The following is a 21,915-nucleotide window of genomic DNA, read 5'->3' on the forward strand; positions in this document are numbered from 1 at the left end:
AAAAACCCAGTTTTTCTAACAAGTAAAGCATATAAACCCAAAACGCTTAGAAATTGGCTCATGCCTTTTATTATACATTTTAGAGTCACAATAAATATATTCTCCATTTAGATGCCTCAGGTTTCATCCTTTATACTAAAACAGGTTTTATGGCTACTCTCCCTAAAAATTCAAAGGAGTCTTTTTGCAATCAAGTATTCTCAACGGACACAAAACCAAATCCACATAATCTGCAGATAAAATCATCCCATTTTAAAAAGACGAGTCCAATCAAACAAGACTAGTGAAAGCTAACTTAAGCAGAGCTCGAAAACAAGAAAAGATATAATTTAATACCATATGTAGCAGTTATCATTTGCTTGAACTCTGCCCAAGGAACGATTATGAAATGTAAGATGCTAAGGGGCGTGCATAAGTGCACAAAAGTGCCTACCGTTCCTGTCCTATTGTTTTCTTTCATTATATGTGTTTATATATAATGTTGTGACAAAATAAATAAATAAAATAAATAAGGGGGGGGGGTTACTGATATTTTTTTTTACCCATGCAAGGATTAGAAATAGTGTTTATATACTCAGATGGTTTGGAAGGAGCAAAAAAAGGGGGCTTGGACTCTTAAAATGGAGTTCTCCTTATTCTCCTCTTCTGTTCCCTTGTGAAAGATGTAAGGTTAAGATCACATGCTCAGCAAAAAACACCGTTAGTGTTTCTGAGCTCAGCCCGCAGGGCTTTTGCACAATAAAATCTGTCAAGGGAAGGAAACCAGATGGAATGTGTAGTCGGGGCCCTGCTGTATGTGCTCCAGCTCAGCACAGATGGGGTTTTGCAGGAATCAAAGCTCAGCTGCCTGTATACACACACCACCTACATCCCTCCCATACATACAAACATACTCCCCCCTCTTTCCTTCTCTTCCTCTTGTCGGAGTGAAGTCCCTAGAAAAGGCCCTAATAAGAGCCTCATAAGGCTATCTTTCATTTCTCTACCGCTGGTTAAAGACAGGCTTGCCTAGATTTCACCTCCAAGTCCACGTCTGGACGGGGTCTCGCTCACCAGGCTGTCTGATTAGCAGAGAAGAAGCAACAAGAGTTGGAAGGGACCTTCGAGGTCTTCTAGTCCAACCTCCTGCTCAAGCAGGAGACCATACATATATATATGTTGGTATGTTCGGGTCTTTTCCCGTGTAAGATTGGAAGTATTTAGGCAACGTTTCGATGAGATCTCACTCATCACCTTCAGGCTTTGGCTTTGTTCTTATGTGAGCAAATTTTTGCTCACATAAGAACAAAGCCAAAGCCTGAAGGTGATGAGTGAGATCTCATCGAAACGCTTCCTGGACTCCGCAGATTTCTAAACTTACCAATAGCCCTCCACTACTCTTCAGAGCGCGCGCGCATACGCGCGCACACACACAAACTCATTTTAAAAAAAAAACCCTGCGCTGATTTTGTCCCTCTTGCCCTCCTCCTGCTGCCTAGCGTGCAAGCGGCTTTCCTCTCCTATCCTTTCCTCGCCGCCGTTTCAGCCGAGGCTGGCTCTGCTGTTTCAAAGGGTCGCCTGGCTGGCTCTGCCTCGTCCCCATTGGCCGGATGGGGCCCTCCTTCCTGCTGGGGCTGCTGATGTCAGCCACGCTCTCACACCCTTCCTAAGCTTGCAGCCGCCGCCGCCGCTCCTGCTGCTGCAGCAGAACCTCCTCGGCGCGATCAGCCAAGACCCGGAGAGCGGCAGCCTCTCCGCCGGGGCGAGGCCAGCCCCGCAGCCGATCCAGGGACCGGGCTCCTTCCTTCCGTCCTTCCTTCCTTCCAAAGCTCGCCCGGAGAAGGCGGAGGACGCTTGTTTACCAGGCGGAGAAGGAAAGGAGAAGGTAGCGAGCCGCCTTTTGTCTTTGGAAGGAAGCATCTCCTTTTTGGCGGCTGCCGATCTTGCCCGGGTCGGGGAGGCGCGCTTTTTGCTCGCTCCAGCCTCTTTCGCCCGGACTTCGGCTTCGGGCAACAATGTCTTGAGGCTGCGGCGGCTCAAGAAATGCCTCTGGCTGTAGCGGTCCCGGCGGATGCCTTTGTATGATCGCCGCCGCCGCCGCCGCCTTTGGCTCCCGAGCCTCCTTCGGCGTGTGCATGTTGTGAAAGGCACAGCAGCGCCTGACCGCGGTTTGAAGCTGCCAACCTGGAAGATCGGATCGGAGCAGAGAGCATCGCGGGCTGTTTTCTCCGTCTTTCTCCCCAGCGGGCTGGGTCAGGCTGCTGCTGGATGGTGGTGGTGGCGGCAGCAGCGGCGACGTCTACGGCCCCAATTGCCAAGCAGGCGACCTCCGGGGCGCTGTAGACCGGTGGCGGCGGCGGCTTTGCCTTTTGCAGGATCGGGGGTGCCCCGCGGTTCGCGTTTTCTCCTGAACTGCTGGGTTGCCTTGAATGTGTCGGAATATGCTCATGAAGGAGTATCGGATCTGTATGCCTTTGACAGTTGAGGAGGTGAGTGCGCCTTGCCTCATACGGGCTGAGGGGAATCGCTTCAGGAGGGGTCCTTATGCGGGGTTTGTGTGTGTTGGGGTGAGGGTTTAGAGAACCGTCGGCGACCCAGTGGCAGTTTTTTCAATGAGTTCTTTTTATTCCTTGCAAATGCACGGTGGGGGGGTCAGCAGCCTCGTTCTGCAAGAAGGTAGGATGTCAGGCACCGTTGCATCAGAATCTCCATTGGCCACCCAGCTTTGCTATGGAAAAAGCAAAAAAAAAGAAAGAAAGAAAGAAAGAAAGAAACACTTTCTCACACACATACCTTGGGTGGCCCTGATGTGGGCTGCAATTAATGTAAGAAGAATGTATTTGGTAAACAAAAAACAAAAAAACAAACCTACTAAATTAACAAGAAAACATTCGCTCTTCCTTTCCTTCCCCCACCCCCAACCCTTTCTTTCCATTTCCCAAGTTTATTTAGCTAATAATGCTTGGACGTTTCTGTTATTTAAACTTCTTTTAAAGAGCGATTGCCGCTTTCCAATACGTGGAATAAAGTAGCCACAGCCTTTCTTCGGGTATTCGACTGAAAGCAATGCGTAGCATAAGCATGTGCGTGCTGCGCTAAGATGCCTAAATCGAAGCGGGGGTGGGGGGTGAACGAGCATGACGGCGGAGATCTACATACAGGTCGTGTGCAGAATGCAACAGGTTTCGGGGGGGTCACACCAGCTGTACAGTTTTCACCAAACTGATAATAGTCGCTTTACTGACATAAAAGTTTGGATGTTTGCTTATACAGTAAACTTCAGATTGTCTTTCTTTTTTCTTCCCTCTTTCTATTAGCCTTCGCGGGTTTTGACTGTGAAACTGAAAGGCTGTGATCTGAATCGGTGAACAGTTTTAAACTGCAGTTACTGCTTTAATGGCAAACCAGTCAATACCATTCAAGTTTCTTTTTCGCCTTCATTCGTTTGGCGCTGCCAAATGTATATCGGTCTCTCCCTCTCGTTCTTTCTTCCAAAATATGCTATGCGCCACAAGGGGGCACGTTTTGGATAGAATTCTCTCTAGAGCGTTGTCCTTTTCCTTTCTGTTTAATGCAGATACTGTAGGTAAGGTGGGAAGAATCCTTTATTTGTAGGGGGAGGATAGGTAGGTAGGTATTTTTTTAATATAATGTTTTATTCTTGCATCCCTATATTTCTGGCTCCTTGCTACGACCTAAAATGAGTTTTCCAGCTGCAGAAAAACTAGTTTAAATTAAATATTCTGGTGATTGCAATTTGTGTCAGGAGAAAATAAAAATGCAGATGTCAGTCATATAATTCACCTTATTCCACATCTATATTATTTGAGCCAGCCCAAATTCAGTACAATCTGTTTTGTATTTTTAATACTGCGGGCTGCCTGGATGTTGTAGGAACTTTTCCTCCAGCAGCTTTGTGGGGTTTTTTCCTGGCTCTTCTTTTGGAAACCAGCATTCTAATAATTAGGAGACTTTTGCCAAGAATTCAGCAGACCTTGCTGTTCCTTAAAACGAATGCATCTAAACCTGTGTTGTTAATGTTCCTCTTTAATTTCTCAGTAGTTAAATTTTAACACCACCTCTTCCCCCTTTCCATTTCAAAACTTTTACAGCCTGGTTGCCTGGAGCCTGTCACAATCAAACGAGACAAATGGCTGTTTACAAGCCTGACTTAAAATGTACTTTATTATAGTTCAATATAGAGGACCAGTTTGATGTAACGGTTAAGGCAGTGGGTTAAAAACCAAGAGGCTGAGTTCTAATCCTGCCTGGGGCATAAAGTCAGGGTCATCTATTTTCTCTCAGCTCTAGGAAGAAGGCAGGAGCAAACCGCTTCTGAAAAATCTTGCCAAGAAAACTGCAGGGACTTGTCCAGACAGTCACCAGGAGTGAACATTGATTCAAAGGAATATACTCACATAGACTAATATAGTTCGGTAGAAGTAAAAAGCCAATTATTTTTAGCTCTTTGCACAGATGTGAAAAACATTGTACTTCCTTTCCTGAGTTATGCCTGAATTTGCAAATTGTGGCTCATGCTTTCCTTGCAGAATAGGACTGGCGCAAATTATTTTCCACTTTGGGAAAAACACAAAACAGGTTTGTTTAAAGTGAAAGAAGGAAGCACAGAAATGTTCAATTCAGATTTGGGCTTGTGTCGCCAAATCAAAATTTTGTGTCATATATGAATGAACGTTAATGAACTCTTGGGGGCTAAAAATATGAATCGGGAACAAAACGCTGTGGATTTTAGGTCCACCTTTTTTTTTTTACACGTAATCTCAAAGGATTATGTTTATGATTGTGCAGATGATGCGAGGTAAGATTTTTCTGTATTCACAAAAAGTATAGATATGCCATTCCAACTCCTGGAGACACGTGAGTCCTACTCTCAGTCCTGCTTCTAGAACTGTGGTGGATATCTCAAGGTGGATATCCCATCTTATCTCAAGGTTGTAGAATTTCAGTTCTCAGTACCTACACCCAGCATGGTCAATGATAGAGGGATGCTAGATGACCACTGGTTGCCCCTTTCTATTACAAAAAGCTTTTGACACTCACCTTGCCATCTTGGCTGCTTGCACAAGGGGATAAAGTTCAGTAGTCTTTACTTTAAATCTGTTCTTCAAATTGTGCTTAGATATCAAACCCAGCTTAGAACGATCATACCAAGAACGAAACAACTAATCCTTTATGCAGATATAAATTCTCTACTCTGTGGTTTTGAATTGTGCTATTAGTTGAAAACCATAGCCGTCAGAGACTGTACTTGTTTCTTCACCGAATACTGGGAAATGTATTTAAACGAGTTCCCCCTGATGTTCTTTATTTCCCTCTCAGAAACTGTCACCTTCTCGTTAATGCTTGGAGTCTTTTGCCATGTTGTACTATAAGCAGTGATAAATGCACGAGTACATTATGTGACTGGGCTTATAGCAACAAGCTGTAGTTTTCCTTGGATCCTTGACTACTTAAGTTGCTTTCCTTTTATTTAAAAAAAATGACTATGAGTATCTGACCTTTAAATCATCAAACTGGACTTTTTCCTTGAATATTTTGTGTATTTGCTGTAATCCCCATGTGACCTGAGTCAGATTGGGATAAAATGTCAAAAGCTCAGATTTAGACTGCTGCTATGATAAAATTTCCGGTAAACTTTCTTCCCAGATGGGAAGAAATATAATATAATGTAGAAAATCTGACTTTGTTAAATTGCTGAGTGTATGTTGACTAAGGATCTCATTACTCGGTTTCTATTGCTTTAATTAAATACAGGTAGTCCTTGACTTACAACAGTTCATTTGGTGAACTTACAGCGGCATTAAAAAAAATGACTTATGACTGTTTTTCACACTTATAACCGTTGCAGCATCTCCGTGGTCATGTGATCAAAATTCAGATGCTTGGCAATTGGTTCATATTTGTGGCAGTTGCAGTGTCTAAGGGTCATGTGATCACTGTTGCGACCTTCACCTAACAATTGTGGCAAGAAAAGTCATAACATAGGGGGTGGGGAACTCATTTAATAATTGTCTCGCTTAGCAACATAAATTTTAGACTCGATTTTGGTCATAAATCATGCACTACCTGTACTGCATTCTGAGCAAATTCTGTCACTCAATAGTATTTCAAACAGACATTCACATAATAGCCACTTTAATACAAAAATACCCTAGGTTGAAAGCATTAGGCTGCTTCCTGATAACTATTAATGTTTGCTTACAATAGACAAAGTCCCTTTGGCATAATTAACATTTAGGATTGGAAAAAGGTCTGAAATAAATTTTCCCTGAAGATTTAATTGTTCCTGGTTTTTGTGGCATGTAGGCAGGGCTTCCTCTTAACACAATTCCCCAGACTTCAACTAAGTTACGCAATGCTGTTTTAATTTCATGATTGCTTATAAAAATAATTTTACCCTTCACTTTCAGAAAGCGATAAAAGAACCTTCACGGCAGCTGTCAGAACTGATAAAAACAATTCATTATAAATGAAGCATCACAATGAAACATGCAAACTAAACATAACTGAGGAGCAAAAGGGACATAGAAGAAAATATTCAGTTATTGAAACAGATGCAATAGCAGTAGCACTTATATTTATATACCGCTTCACAGTGCTTTACAGCCCTCTCTAAGCGGTTTACAGAGTCAGCCTATTGCCCCCAGCAATCTGAGTCCTCATTTTACTTACCTTGGAAGGATGGAAGGCTGAGTCAGTCTTGAGCCTGGTGAGATTTGAATTGCCAAATTGCAAGCAGCCAGTAGTCAGAAGTCGCCTGCAGTACTGCACTCTAACCACTTGTGCCTAGTATAGTAGAATTGAATTGATCTGATGATTGAATTTAATAAAAAAGAGCTTCCCAGGAGTTCTAGATCTTAGATGCTGAATCGAAACATAATTCCCTATTCAAACTGTGTCGTTAGAATCTTAAATGAGAAATACTGCCCAACAAAAAACAATTTTGTATTCCTATTAATGTTGTGCTGGTTAAATGCATCCATAGATTATTGGTGTCTGCAGCTCTCATAGTGGAATGAGCTAGTGAAAGAAATGAGATGCTTGATGCAAAGCTTAATCGGCTTCAAGATGTCTTAAATTGACTACTGGTGATATTGCAGGTTGGCCAGCTATGATAATTTACAGATAGTCTTTGACTTATGACCACAGTTGAACCCAAAATTTCAGTTGCTAAGCACGTCAGTTGTTAAGTGAGTTTTGCCCCTTTTTATAACCTTTCCTGTCACTGTTGTTAAGTAAATCACTGCACCTGTTACGTTAGTAACACCATTAAGTGAATTGATTTCCCCATTGACTTTGCTTGTCAGAAGGTTGCAAAAGGTGATCACATGACTACAACCATCATAAATACATGCCAACTACCAAGCGTCCAAATTTTGGTCACGTGACCACAGGGATGCTGCAATGGTCATAAGTGTGAAAAACAGTTATAGCAATAGCACTTATATACCGCTTCACAGTGCTTTTACAGCCCTCTCTAAGCGGTTTACAGAATCGGCCTATTGCCCCTAACAATTTGGGTCCTCGGAAGGATGGAAGGCTGAGTCAACCTTGAACTTGGTGGGATTTGAATTGCCAAATTGCAGTCAGCCAGCAGTCAGCAGAAGAAGCCTGCAGTATTGCACTCTAACCACTGCTCCATCGTGACTCTTATGTCACTTTTTTCAGTGCTGTTGTAACTTCAAAGGGTCACTAAATGAATGGTTGTAAGTTGAGGACTACCTGGTGAGATTCCATGTTGGAGAATGGCCTTCCACCTCAGTTTTCCCATTCTAGGTCCCATACTATACCTTAACTATACCATCACTTTCTAGCTATAATCATTTGGGTCAGAACTTTTCCTCAGTTTGGTCTTGTTATAAAAATGGCAACATTTTTGCTTCCCGGTAATCTATTTCCTTTTTTGTACTGTCCATGTGGTTTTCCCAGTTGCAATGTATGGCTGTGAAAGTTAGACCATAAGAAAGGCTGAGTGCCAAAGAATTGAGGCCTTTGAACTCTGGTGCTGGAGAAGACTCCTGCGAGTCCCTTGGACTGCAAGGCGAACAAACAAGTCAGTCCTAGAGGAGATCAACCTTGAATGCTCTTTAGAAGGCCAGATCCAGAAGATGAAACTGAAATACTTTGGCCACCTAATGAGAAAGAAGGACTCACTGGAGAAGAGCCTAATGCTGGGAAAGATTGAGGGCAAAAGAAGAAAGGGACGACAGAGAATGAGGTGGCTGGATGGAGTCACTGAAACAATAGGCGTTAGCTTAAATGGATTCCAGGGGATGGGAGAGGACAGGAAGGCCTGGAGGAACATTGTCCATGGGGTCGACATGGGTCGGACATGACTTTGCAACTAACAACAACAACAATAAATCTATTTCCAATTGACCTTGGGAAGTGAGGTAGCTCTGAAAATTATTTAGGTATGGAATCTGTCAAATGTCCTCTTTAATTCAAGGAAGTGGAGGTAGATGGGTTTTTCAAAAGGATTTTTTAAAAATATTATATTCCCCCCCCCCCCCACTTCTTAACCTTTCAACTCCCTCAGCGAGAAGAGCTCATTGGTATTTCTTTTTGCCAATTACAAATACTCAAAAAGGGATACATGTGACATTGGCATATCTTTTAGTTATTCTTGCATGATATTTTGACAATGTTCTATGGTATTTTTAGGATGCTGCAAACTTTTTCCTCCCTTTTGATCTGCTCATTTTTTTATTTCAAACATGTTTTATGTTGATGACAAGCTGACAGCAAGAAATACTCTAAAATTCTCTTTTGCTGGGTGTCTGTAACTCTTACCCAACCGGCAAATTATTAAAGTCATCTTTGCACAAAGTTAAATTTAAGCCCTGCAGAAATAGAAGGTGGTGAGACTCCTGATTATTGCAAACACTGCTGCAATTTCCAGATCTTCCCATTTTGTACGATATCTGTATACAAAGGGTACATAACTAAATAATGCTTGCCCTAGGAGAAATATATAGCCATATCCCCATCTGGTATCATTCTATGAAGATTATAGGTAGACTTTTGGCCAAAATTGAGCCCAACATTTCCGTTGCTAAGTGAAACATATGTTAAGTGAGTTTTGTCCCATTTTATGACCTTTCTTGCCACAATTGTTAAGCCAATCATTCTTCTTCTTTTTGTGCCAAATGTGTCACTAGTCCCTTAGATTTTGAAGCCATGATGTTCTTCTTCTGCCTGGACCTCATTTGCTTTCAATCTTTTCTTGAATCATTACAGTTGTTAAATTAGTAACACAGTGAATTTGTCTTCCCCATTGACTTCACTAGTCAAAAAGTCACAAAAGATGGGCACATGACCCTGGGACACTATAACTGTCATAAACATGAGTCAGTTTTCAAGCATCTGAGTTTTGATCGTGTGACGATGGAGATACTGCATCGGTTGCAAGTGTGAAAAACAATCATAAGTCATTTTTTTCAATGCCATTGTAACTGCAAACCGTCACTAAATGAACTGTTGTAAGTGGAGGACTTACAACAGTACTTACTTTTAATAGAGGAACACATTGCATTGAACTGAACTGCTTTTTTGACTTCTGCTATTTACCTACCGAGAAATCCATTGTAGCAATGCTAAGATGTGTGGCAACTGTGTTTACTAGGCTCTAAGAAATGTTTCATTCAAAATACGTTTTAATGTATTTTACACTCTTATTTTTTGAGAGTCTCATCTTTCTATTGACTTTCTTTTGCCATCATACACGTCAGCACTGCAGTTTTCAGATTCAGATCTCTCTCTTGTTTGTTTGATTAATTCATGCCTAAGCCTCATTAGCTATAATATTTCTGCACCCATACAAATGAAGTTATACTCCATCAGGAAAAACAACAACAACCAAGGTCCTTATGGTGATTTAAAGCCTACTTTATTTAGTATTACATATTTCAGGGATGATATCCATTTCATTATGGATTTTTATGCTAAAATTGGCATTTCTATACGCCCCTACTTTTGAGACACTGAGAACTGTAAACACTGAGATTAGACAAAAATGAGATAAAAGAATAGAATGTGATAATTACCTTATTGGTTGTGGGTATTCAAAAGACAGAGCAAAAGTCTAGTTTTTTCCCTACTGTTTTTGGGAATCTTAGCTGTAGGCATACTGTGCAAGAGAAGCTGAGTTTCAGCCATCTTGTTCTGTCCCCCACCTCAGTCCGGGAGGCACGCGAACTGACTCAATTAGCCAGCAATTTAGTCCATGGTAACTATCAGCTCTGGCAGCAAACCAGCGTCCGTCTGCCAAGGTTCTCTTTATCTCCTTAATGCCGGCGTCGCAGAGCTCGTTACCGGAGCAACCAGGAAGTCAGGAGCAAAAGAAGCAACTCAGGCCAAATGCTCAGTCAGATAGTTCAGCTCAAGTTTTCTCCAGTCAGTTGATTTGTTCGTCACGAAGTAGTATAGCAGCCCCTCCTGCTTTTATACCCTGTGGGGTGTGACTCCGTGACTCAGCACTTTCTAGGCCTGCCCCACCCCTGCTTCTGTTGTTCCCGCCTCTCTTGTCTACAAAACCTGGGATTTAACCAGGGCTGATTGTCCACAGCTGGGTCTGGAAGCGTTTCCTGGGCGAGGGGAGATACAGGAGACAGAGGCCTCATCACCTCTTCCACCTGGCCTGCCTCTGGCTCCTGGAGCTGAGCCAGAGAGGCCGGCCCTGCAGAAGGGAGCCCTGATGGCCCTTCCCCCTCACTCTCTGAGTCACTTTCAGGCAGGGGGCCAGGCCCGGGGGCGGTGGGGGGGGGCTGGAACCACAACACATCTCATACCTTCCTTTTGGGAAAAGTACAGAATAGAATCAATCTAATGTAGTAGCTAAAATATTGGATTAAAACAGGAGACTCACTGTGTAATGTTGTCGCTTGAACCAAGTAGGAGAGAGTGTCATAAGAGAGTGCATGGGGAGAGAAAGGGAGGGAGGAGAATATCTGTCTCTGCCTCTCTCCATCCCTATCTCTAGTTCTATTCCTATCCCTATTTGACAAGTACATTCAATAGGGAAGCCAGATTCACTTGGCAACTGTGTTTCTAACTTAACAATGGCAGTGATTCACTTAACAACTGTGGCAAGTTTGGTTGTAAAATGGGGCCAAAGTCACTTAACAGCTGTCTCACTTAGCAACAGAAATTTGGGGCTCAATTGTGATCGTATGTCAAGGATCTACCTGTACTTACGCTTGGGGGGGGTGTCTCTAGTCGATTTCATCTATCAGCAATTCCCGTCTTAATCTTTCTGGTTGGTTTGAATCGGCAAAAACCACCTGGCTCCATTTTTGTCGTTGCTGTAAGCAGCCTGCATTGAACTCTTGCTCTGCCCCACTGCCCTGACCCTGGACTCACATGAGCCATTTCTCACTCATCACCCCCTCTGCTGCGACTTACAATCCCGGCTGCAGCTGTTGGAAAAAATGCTCCTGCTTGTAAAGCAAGGCTATCAGGCCATCTTCACAGCTTCTGGGAGGAGGGGAATCTATACACAGGAAGAAGGAAAAATTGTGATGGCTGGGCAGCTTTCTCTTCCTACCAATTCATATTTTTCTCCCGCAAAGCAGCTTCCACTGAAAGCTATTAATAAACCGTTTTTAATTCTACCATGAGTAAAAGGAAGTTGCATAGACATACCTTTGATAAGAGATTAGGACATAAATAAGTAACAAGGTATTATACAGCCAGAGAAAAGAGAATTGGACTTTAATTGTCAGTTTATCCACGTAGCACTACTCACAGTCAACCATTAACAAACATGACAGTGAAAATGTATTCGGTCTCGCACGAGTGCTGCCATTTATAAGTGAGGAGATTCTGAGAAGCAAGGCAGCATCCTAGTCCCACGGAATGGGACTTTGTGGCTCAAACCATTCGCCTTGCCTGTTTCGCCTTAAGTTTTTCGCCTCTGTGTTATTAGCCACACACTTTTCTCCTCGGCTGGCCCTCCCCCAGTCTTTCGCACCGGCAAATCGGCCACAGCCAATCTCCCCCAGTCCCTTCCCCACAGCCCATTTCCATGTGCTTTATACCCAACCCAGGTGGCCAATTTAATTGCAGCCCTGAAAATCTCAAATCAAAGCGGGTTAATAGAGAATATATTACAGGTAGTCCTCGACTTACAATAGTTCCTTCGGTGACCATTCAAATGGCACAAAAAAAAATGACTTATGACCGTTTTTCACAATTATGACCATCGCAGCATCCCCATATTCAGATGCTTGACAATTGACTCACATCAACAGTGAGATGGGTGGCAAATAAATTAACAAATAAATAATAAAAACAAAATTATGAGGCGATATCCTCGGAGAATGATTAGTGGGGCTATTCCAAGTCATCATTAGCCGTCTTTGTGCAGTGGGTGAATTAAGTCTAAGTGTAACAGCATTATAGGAAAAGTACCACCAAAGAAAGCCCATTTCAAAAAAGATTTTCCCACTTGGGTACTCTCCAGATGAATGGGCTTTAGCTTCCATTATTCTCAATGACAGTCATGCTGATTAGAGAATTTTTGGAACTTTAAGTCCAGTTCAATACCAGGGAAAAAAGGCTAAAATACAGATAGGCCAGAGGTGGGTTTCAGCAGGTTCTGACCAGTTCTGGAGAACCGGTAGTGGAAATTCTGAGTAGTTTGGAGAACTGTTAGTAAAAATTCTGACTGGCCCTGCCCCTATCTATTCTCTGCCTCCCAAGTCCCAGCTGATCAGGAGGAAATGGGGATTTTGCAGTAATCTTCCCCTGGAGTGGGGTGGGAATGGAGATTTTACAGTATCCTTCCCCTGCCACGCCCACCAAGCCATGCCACGCCCACCAAGCCACACCCACAGAACTAGTAGTAAAAAATTTTAGAACCCACCACTGAAATAGGCAACCAAGCGTAAGATGTGTAAAGAATGAAACTCTTCTGCATCACATGTATAATTTGCTATTAAATACCAAGGCAGTCTTGCCTGTTGAAGCATATGTTTGATATTTGTAAATTTTGTGTCACCATGCCAATAATGCATACAGGTAGTCCTCAACTTATAAGCATTTGTTTAGTGGTTGATGTGACTTGAAAAAAGTAACTTATGACTGTTGTAAACATTGCTGTGCTCACGTGATCAAAATTCAGACACTTGGCGACTGCATGTATGATGGTTGCAATGTTCTGGGATCATGTGGTCCCCTTTTGTGACCTTCTGACAAGCAAGGTCAATGGGGAAGCCAGATTCACTTAACAACCATGTTTCTTACTTAACAACTGCAATGATTGACTTAACAAATCGGGCGAAAAAGATTGTAAAATGGGACAAAACTCATTTAACAACAGTCTTGCTTAGCAATGGAGATTTTTGGTTTACTTGTGGTCGTAAGTTGTGGAATGCCTATATTTATTTATTTATTTATTTATTTATTTGATTTTTATACCGCCCTTCTCCCGAAGGACTCAAGGCGGTGTACAGGCAAGATAAAACCAGCAATACAATATACAGGTCAAAATACAAGTTAAAAAACTTATTTAAATTAGCCTGGAGATTAAAATTTGCCATACTAAAAAACCCCGTTTAAAAATTAATCAATTTAACATTAAAATTCCAATTTAAGCCAGCCCCGCGCGGATAAAAAGATGTGTCTTCAGTTCGCAACGGAATGTCCGAAGGTCAGGTATTTGGCGTAAACCCGGGGGAAGCTCGTTCCAGAGTGTGGGAGCCCCCACAGAGAAGGCCCTTCCCCTGGGGGCCGCCAGCCGGCATTGTTTGGCGGACGGCACCCTGAGAAGTCCCTCTCTATGGGAGCGTACGGGTCGGTGGGAGGCGTGTGGTAACAGCAGGTGGTCCCGTAAGTACCCAGGTCCCAAGCCATGGAGCGCTTTAAAGGTCGTAACCAACACCTTAAACCCTTTGGTTTCTTGAATTTGTTCCTAGCATCATATGACCTTGCATGTATATAATCCCTGAATTCTTTTTCAGCATAAGGTGTTTGTGATTTACTAATCATAATAGTAATTTATTAAATAATAATTTATTAAAATTGTATGCTGTCTGACTCTCAGTGACTTTGGGCAGGTCATAATAATCTAGATTTATACCTCATTTTGCACTCTGTTATAAAATCACTAATTAGTGCTTGTACTTGAAAGCTTTTATTTCAGTGATGCTTAATTTGGATCAATAAAGGTTCAGGACTAATTAGGATCTTGAGTTTTTAGAATTTTTCTGAAACAATTTGTAGATAAAAAAAATTGCCAAAACTAATTTAAATGCTGATTTTTAAGAATAATACATAGATATCTTAAAGAGAATCCAATTATATTTTAGTTAATTACTTCTTCTACGATAAAGTTATTTATTTGCTTTAATTGAACTGTCAGCCAACATCAAAGTGAAAATCTTTTGTGTTCTCTAAAATAGAGATTTTAGAATGTACTAATTAGGATTGCTTTTCCCATTAGTAAACAAATTGGAGGGATATTTTGATGTGACAGTTTGTGGTTTAATCAAGATTTATTATTCTAGCTCTAAATAATATGGGAGTATAGTAACGATATTTATTGAAATTATGCATGTAATTTTATTAATTTTATTAAGGATTAGTCTCCAAATCCTTTCCCTCCCCTAAATATTGGTTTGAGTCTTTCTTAGAACTATGTGTCTAAAAGCAATCATGCATTAGAAAAAACACAAACAGAGACAAAAATATGGAATAATGGAACTCAGATTTGTATTAGAAAGGCAAAGTGCATCTAATCCAGACACTAGACAGTATTTCAATATTGACAAGGGAGTAATCCTGCCTGCCCTTTTATCCTAGGGTAGTAATGAGTAGGAGTAATTTTTATTGCTAGTATTGTTTTAATATATTGTTGTATATTTTTTTAAATTATAAACCATCCAGAGTATTTTATTGAGATGGGTGGCAAAAAGAAAAGAAGAAGGGAGGGAGGGAGGGAAGGAGGGAGGAAGGGAGGAAGGAACAGGGAAAGGGAAAGGGAAGGAGCTTTTAAGGTATGAAATGCATTGTTGTTCACTTGGCATCTGTCCTTTGTAATAAGGGCAAAATGTCATTATGAGTCCATTAACTGAGCATGTCTGACTCTCAAACAACTACTCAGCCTCCTTCATCTCTGTCCTGAGTATAAAAGAAATGTGGAGTTCAAGTGTGGTAGGAGAGCTTTGCCAAATCAGACCAATATAGCACAGTGTAATTCAAGTTCGGAATGGGACAACTTGCCATAGCCAATTTGCCGGGGCCAACTCACCACAGCCAACTCGCTGCAGGACAACTTGCCACGGACAACTTGCCATGGGACAATTTGCTGCAGGACCATTTAACAATTCTATTTGATTATTTAAAATAAATTAAACATTATTTTGATGTTTGCAATTCACATTTCATTCTGCCCCTCCTTTTACATCCTTTCTTTGATATTAGTGTAACTCTTGTCCTGCAGCGAGTTGGCTGTGGCCAGTTATCCCGCAGTGAATTGCCCAAGGTGAGTTGGCTGCGGCAAATTGTCATAGACCCATTCAAGTTAACATCACGATCTATAAGCTGGCATTATTCTCACAGGTATCAGTATTTTTTTTAAAAAAAACTACTGCGGTTAAGAGTTGAATGTTTAAAGGGATAAAAAAAGTTGCATTTAATTAATTATAATTAATCAATTCAACAAATGCTCTGCCCCCTTTCAGTTAAGCAAATCAGGATGTCCCATTCCAGTGGTGGGATTCAAATTTTTTTACTACTGGTTGTGTGGGCGTGGCTTGGTGGACGTGGCAGGGGAAGGATACTGCAAAATCCCCATTTCTTCCCAATCAGCTGGGACTCGGGAGGCAGAGAATAGATGGGGGCGGTGGTATTTACTGGTTGTCTGAACTACTCAAAATTTCCACTACCGGTTCTCCAGAACTGGTCAGAACCTGCTGAAACCCAACTCTGTCCCATTCCCTTCAGCCAAAGTCAGCCTTCTGTAAAATTGATGTCCTTCCAATGGCTTGGAAGTACAATTCAGAATGTCTGAGTGAGGACAAGGAAAGCTGAGAGTCTTCCGAATGACATCAAGTTGAAAAGGATGACCCTAAATTATGACTATATGTATGCATATATATTTTAAAACTTATATTAGTAATTCCTAGACAGGGTGCAGGTTTTCCAGGTTTCTTTTCCAGCAGCCAACACATTTCTCTATCCAGCCTCCCTATTTGCAGGAGAAAGAGAAAAGCTGACTAGGAGTAGGAATTTTCTACTGCTGTAAGGCCTTAAAATATCTGCTATTTTACATGCATGCATGGGAAAGTTTTCTATAAGTCTTTCTTCTCCAATGTCACTTTAATCTAGCGGTGAAGGCACCAGGCTACAAAGCGCGAGACCGTGAGTTCTAGTCCTGTCTTAGCCACAAAACTAGCTGAGTGACTTTGCTCCCACTCAGCTCAGCCACCTCACAGGGTGGTGGTTGTGGGGAAAATAGGAATGTGGAGGAATAGGATGTGTTGGATATTATGATGATGATGATGATGATGATGATGATGATTCGTATTTTTATACCGCCCTATCTCCCTAGGGACTCAGGGCGGTTCACAGCCAGATAAAATATACATATAAATACAAGATAAAACATCATTAAAAACTTATTACAAATGGCGAATAATTAAAAATAGCAATAAATAATAAAACCCATTAAAACCAATTTAAATTTAAAATCTAGTCCAGTCCTGCAGATAAATAGATGTGTTTAAGCTCACGGAAGGTTGGAGGTCAGGAAGTTGGCGGAGTCCTGGGGAAGTTCGTTCCAGAGGGTGGGAGCCCCACAGAAGGCCCTTCCTGGGTGGCCAGCGGCACTGCCTGGCGGCACCCTGAGGAGTCCCTCTCTGTGAGAGCGCCTGGGTGAGAGGATTCGGTAGCAGCAGGCGGTCCCGTAAATAACCGGCCCTATGCCATGGGCGCTTTAAAGATGGTTACCAAAACCTTGAAGCGCACCGGAAGGCCACAGGTAGCCAGTGCAGTCTGCGCAGGATAGGTGTCATATGGGAGCCACGAGGGCTCCCTCTATCACCAGCCGCATTCTGAACTAACTGCAGCCTCCGGATGCCCTCAAGGGAGCCCCATGTGAAACATTGCAGTAATCCAGGCGAGGCGTCACGAGGCGTGGTGACCGTGCATAGGGCATCCCGGTCTAGAAAGGCGCAACTGGCGAACCAGGCGAACCTGGTAAAAGCTCTCCTGGAGCGGCGTCAAATGATCTTCAAAGACAGCCGTTCATCCAGGAGGGCCAGTTGCACCCTCTCCATGGGGCCAATGGACTCAACAGTCAGCGGACTCAGCTGACTGTACCGGGATGCCGGCATCCACAGCCACTCTGTCTTGGAGGATTGAGCTTGAGCCTGTTTCTCCCCATCCATGGGGATATGTTTGCTGCCTTGAGTTATTTGTAAAAATAATAAAGCCGGGCTATAAATTAATTTTTTTTAATTAATTAAAATAAATGTCTTCCCTCTCCCCTCTCCCCTCTCTCTTGATGAAGGAAAGGTTAAAAATATCTTCCTTGACCAATAAAAGGGAGAGGAAAAAAAAATCAGAAAATATTTTCTGCTTTGTAGGAAGAACTCGTCCTTGTTTTCCCATATTTTAAACCACACTTGGAAACCAGTCTTTTCCCCGCCACCCCACTCACTGCTTATAAGTTTTGTTCTCTGGCTTTGCTTCTTGCTGTTGTGCAATCCTGAAACAACACCCCAATCAACTGCCAACTCAAAGGAACAATCAAACAGTATACAGCCTAATCAGGGAATCTCCAAGACACTGACAGAGCGAGCCACTTGTACATAACCAAAGAACAAACCTCACTCCTTCTAGCATTGATGATGTTACCTAGTTTGGTAATAAAACATCTACAGGAAAACAACCAAGATGTGAGAGCATCAAGGACCCCACCCTTTGCCACAAATGTTCTCTCTTATTAATCCTGCAATTGTTTGTCAGGAAATAGTTTGGCTGTTGAATTGCAGCAAGTGGCTTGCATTCTTTTTAGACCACTGGTTTGAATTAAGCATGAAGAAACAACCGTGGCAGTTTGATCAGAATTGAGAAACTGCTCTTACAATGGTGATGGGGAATAGAATAGAATAGAATAGAATAGAATAGAATAGAATAGAATAGAATAGAATAGAATAGAATTTTTTATTGGCCAAGTGTGATTGGATTGGACACACAAAGAATTTGTCTTGTATTCCTTCAATACCTGAAGGAACTCTGCTTCAAGTATCTAGTATGGGTACTGACAATTTTTGTTAAGCCTCTAGATTTATTGCTGTTTGCCTGGCTGACTCATGGAAACTATGGGGCTTTGAAGACCTCCCTCCCCCTTCCTCTAATCTCTGTTTTATCTACCCCCCTCATCTTTCCAAAGGCTGAAAAGGAGGTAGTGGAAAAACCAAACAATTGCTGAGTCTCCAAATGTTCCTGGTAGAGCAGGGGTCTCCAACCTTGGTCCCTTTAAGACTTGTGGACTTCAGCTTTGCTGGCTGAGAGACTCTGGGAGTTGAAGTCCACAAGTCTTAAAGGGACCAAGGTTGGAGACCCCTGTGCTAGAGCACTTGTAACTCCAGCTTTGCTTTAACTCCATGCAGGATGGAAGGAAATGAGTGACATGGAAGAGGGTTGATTCTAGGCATGGAACAGGATATTTCCTCCTGTAGGAATTTAGCACCCACCCCCCTCCTAGAAGAATGAAATATTCTAGGAAATATTTTAAAAAGCAGAATATTATACCTTCCTGGATGAGAAATGGAGAAACATATTTTAAAGACAAAGGAGCTCCCTGCAACTTCCTGACTCCCCCCCACCTTTGTCAATGGGCCATTAAAAGCCTCAGCTAAGCTCACTCATTCTCCCCACCTTTGTCAATGGGCAATTAAGGCTTCAACCAAGCTCACTCAATCCCCCCATGATTTGCAACACAATACAACTGAAACTCACCACATGGCAAGGCTCAAGCAAGCTTGAGAGACAGCCAGCAAGGCTAGCTAAGACCCCCACCCCCTGGGAGTCTGACAACCAATCAGGATACTCTTCCTGTGCCCCAGAAAGGTCAAAGCTCAGAAAATCATAAAACCAGGGAGCACACAGGATCTCAGCCCTTTTCTGTTCAGGAACTCAAGCCATGTGATCCTGACCACCATTAAACCATCTTTCCAAGCAGCCTCCATGTTTCCAGTGTCTTTGTCCCCACTTGGAACTGAACCCAGATGGATATTTCTTCCAACAATTGGCACCCCAGATGGGACTCCAAGCTAACCTAACCAATGGACCTGGCCCAGGTAAGCCTCCCTTGCTAGCAGCAGACCCATTGAGTCTGTGGGTAAGTTTTCCTGGACCTTGGCCATTTGGAACTAGGTTTTAAAGCGGTTTTGCGTGTTGGGCTGAAAGGCTGCTTGGAAAGAAGGTGAGTACCTCTAAATTTTAATTTTAAGCATGGAAAAGTATGGGAAATATGTGTATGCCTGCATGTGTGTGAATGAGAGAGCCCTGCTCCCAATCACAGCTGGATCTTGCATCCTCTGTGCATTTCCTAACCGCAGAAAGACCAAAAGTCTGGAGAGCATGGGGGTTTTGCCAGAGCACAGGACCTTCTGTTAGGGAAGGAAGAAGTGTGTGATAGTGGGATTCCACCTAAGGAAACAGTCTGATTCCACCTCTTTGAGCAACCTCTAGCCGCACCTCTGCCTACTGCTAGCTCCACCGAGCCGTGACCGTAGGATAGAGAAAGCAAGGGGAAGCCAAACGTGGAACTTTGTGTTTATTGGGAACGGAAGCCGAGCGAGAGGAAAGTAAGTGTGAATGAAGCAATTAAGAGAGTAAAAAGAAAAAGGAGAAAAAAGGAAGCAGGAGATCTGCTTGGGGCCCTGGATGCCCGGAGGCTGCCAGTACTGCCTGGTATGCTAAAAGGAAGCAGGAAGCAGTGTTGAAGAGGTGCTCGTACCTACTGGCAGGGCAGTAGGTCCTCTGGGATCACCTTTTTGATCCAAACTGAAGCTCCCTTAACAGGAAGGTGCCCATACTTCGACAGAAGGGAGTCAAGTCCTTCCCAGAACTTTTTTCTGAAAATTGTAGGAGGATCCACCCGCTAGCCAAAGTGAAAATAAAACCTCACATCGGAGAGGGAAACATGGGAAGCAGTAGCTCGAGGGTGGAGGGAAATCCCTGGAAAACCTGCTGGGGCCTGGAGTGCCCGGAGGCTGCCAGTTTTACCTGGTATGCGGAAAAGAAATTGAGGAAATTGTGTAATAAAGATGAGAATAGGAAACAAATTTGGCTAAATAAAGGTACTTAAAAGAAAGGAAATATATAAATAGGAATGTTTGGGTTTTTGTTTTGTTTGTTTGCTTGTTTGTCTCTTTCTCTTTCTTCTATTGAACCACGTGGTCTGTCTGTTAAGATTTGTGCCTTCCCTAATTTAACTGAGATTTATGGGAATGATCAGTGTGTGTGTAAATCTCAGAGTTTTGTTTTCCTCTCTGTCCTCCTTGTTTTTATGTGTGTATGTCTGTCTTTGTGGGCCCTTGAAGTAATTGTAACTGTAAAATGTATCTGATCTCTAGAGACAAGAATTTTAAATTGTTAGGGAAAAACAAAAACAAAAGGTTGAAGCAATAAAATAGGGAAAAGAGAGAGAGAGAGAAAGAAAGAGCCTTTGCCCTATTTTCGTGTGGCCACCAAAATAGTACAGAACTTTTCATTTCTGCTTTTTTCTCCTCCTCTTTATCTTAAAGTAACAACTCAAGTTTATAAGGAAACATTTTAAGTTCACTTACAAGAGAAAAAAAAAATTCAGTCTTGCATTTACTGTGTGTTTAAATGATTTTACCTGTTCCTGAAGCATGTGAATCCAGTTTTTTCTTTCTCATCAGTTGTTGAAACTGCATTTTGTTGAAACTGCATTATCTTTTAGTAACTGCAATATTGATGTGTTGTTTCTTTTCAAACTCTGCCTGCAAGATATCTACCCCCCTCCTTTTTTAATCCTGTTACAATGCCTTTCCTGAGAAGATTACCCACAAAAGTGGGGAGGAGATCCTGTTCTAATGTCTTTCAGCCCTGAAAAGATGACTCTGCAACTGTGGAAGCAGAGCACATGGTTCCAGATGCTGCCCCCAGAGGAGACCTTCCATTTGTTGGAGCCAGGAATTGAGTTTGAATCCAGCCCCCACTGAAAGTCATCACAGCAACCAGATTGGAGCAGACCTTTCCAAACCTGACTGACCAACAAGCATGCCACCCAAAAGATATGAAAGAAAGGACCCTGAGATGTATAAGTAAAGACTAAAAGACTCTTTTCAATTCCCAGAAGACAACTGGAAAGACTATGGGGAGGTGGTAATTCATTGTAAGGTTTTCTGTCTTGTCTCATTTACATTGTAATCAGTCTAAAGTACTCATGTAAGGATTGTATTTGAGTGGCTACCACAGCAAGTTCTGAACACCTGAGATTTCTGTCTAATGGTAGGGAAATTTGTCCAGCATGTTTGTATTGTTTGTATTGCCTGTATTGTAAAGGTAGCTGCATACACAGGTACACACAGAGACACACACCATTCAGAATTAGTCTATTCCCTTCACTTACCTCCACACAAGACTTCTAGGTTGATTTTTGCTCTGTGGCACTAAAAGCCCAAGGAGTCAGATCTCCCTGCTAATTCCATAGGGGAGGGGCATCCCCCTCAAGCAATTCCTCTCTTGAAGAGATAGCAGAAAAAGTGATATCCAAAACCCAAGCCCTGACTATGACTCACAAATGATGCTGCCCAGTTGCCCAGTAAAGCAAGATATGTTGCACTGGTGGTCTAATGAGTAGAAGTCCCAGGGCTCATTGTGCGTAATTTAAAAAAAAAAAAAAGAAAGGAAAAAGCCTGGATTGCACACTGATTA

The 21,915-nt window shown here is 42.4% G+C and overlaps 1 protein-coding gene across 1 annotated transcript in view; it reads left to right on the top strand.

The window, feature by feature from the left end:
• The first annotated feature begins 1,512 nt into the window (after positions 1–1,512).
• Positions 1,513–21,915, top strand: part of PITPNC1 (phosphatidylinositol transfer protein cytoplasmic 1) — a 203,204-nt gene continuing 182,801 nt past the window's right edge. Inside the window, exon 1 of the mRNA XM_058166320.1 lies at positions 1,513–2,468. Within this exon, the coding sequence (XP_058022303.1) occupies positions 2,409–2,468 (60 nt within the window). The 5' untranslated portion in view covers positions 1,513–2,408. The remainder of the gene's footprint in view (positions 2,469–21,915) is intronic.

The sequence above is a fragment of the Ahaetulla prasina genome, chromosome 2 (genome assembly GCF_028640845.1).
Source record: "Ahaetulla prasina isolate Xishuangbanna chromosome 2, ASM2864084v1, whole genome shotgun sequence".
In the NCBI taxonomy this organism is placed as follows: Eukaryota; Metazoa; Chordata; class Lepidosauria; order Squamata; family Colubridae; genus Ahaetulla; species Ahaetulla prasina.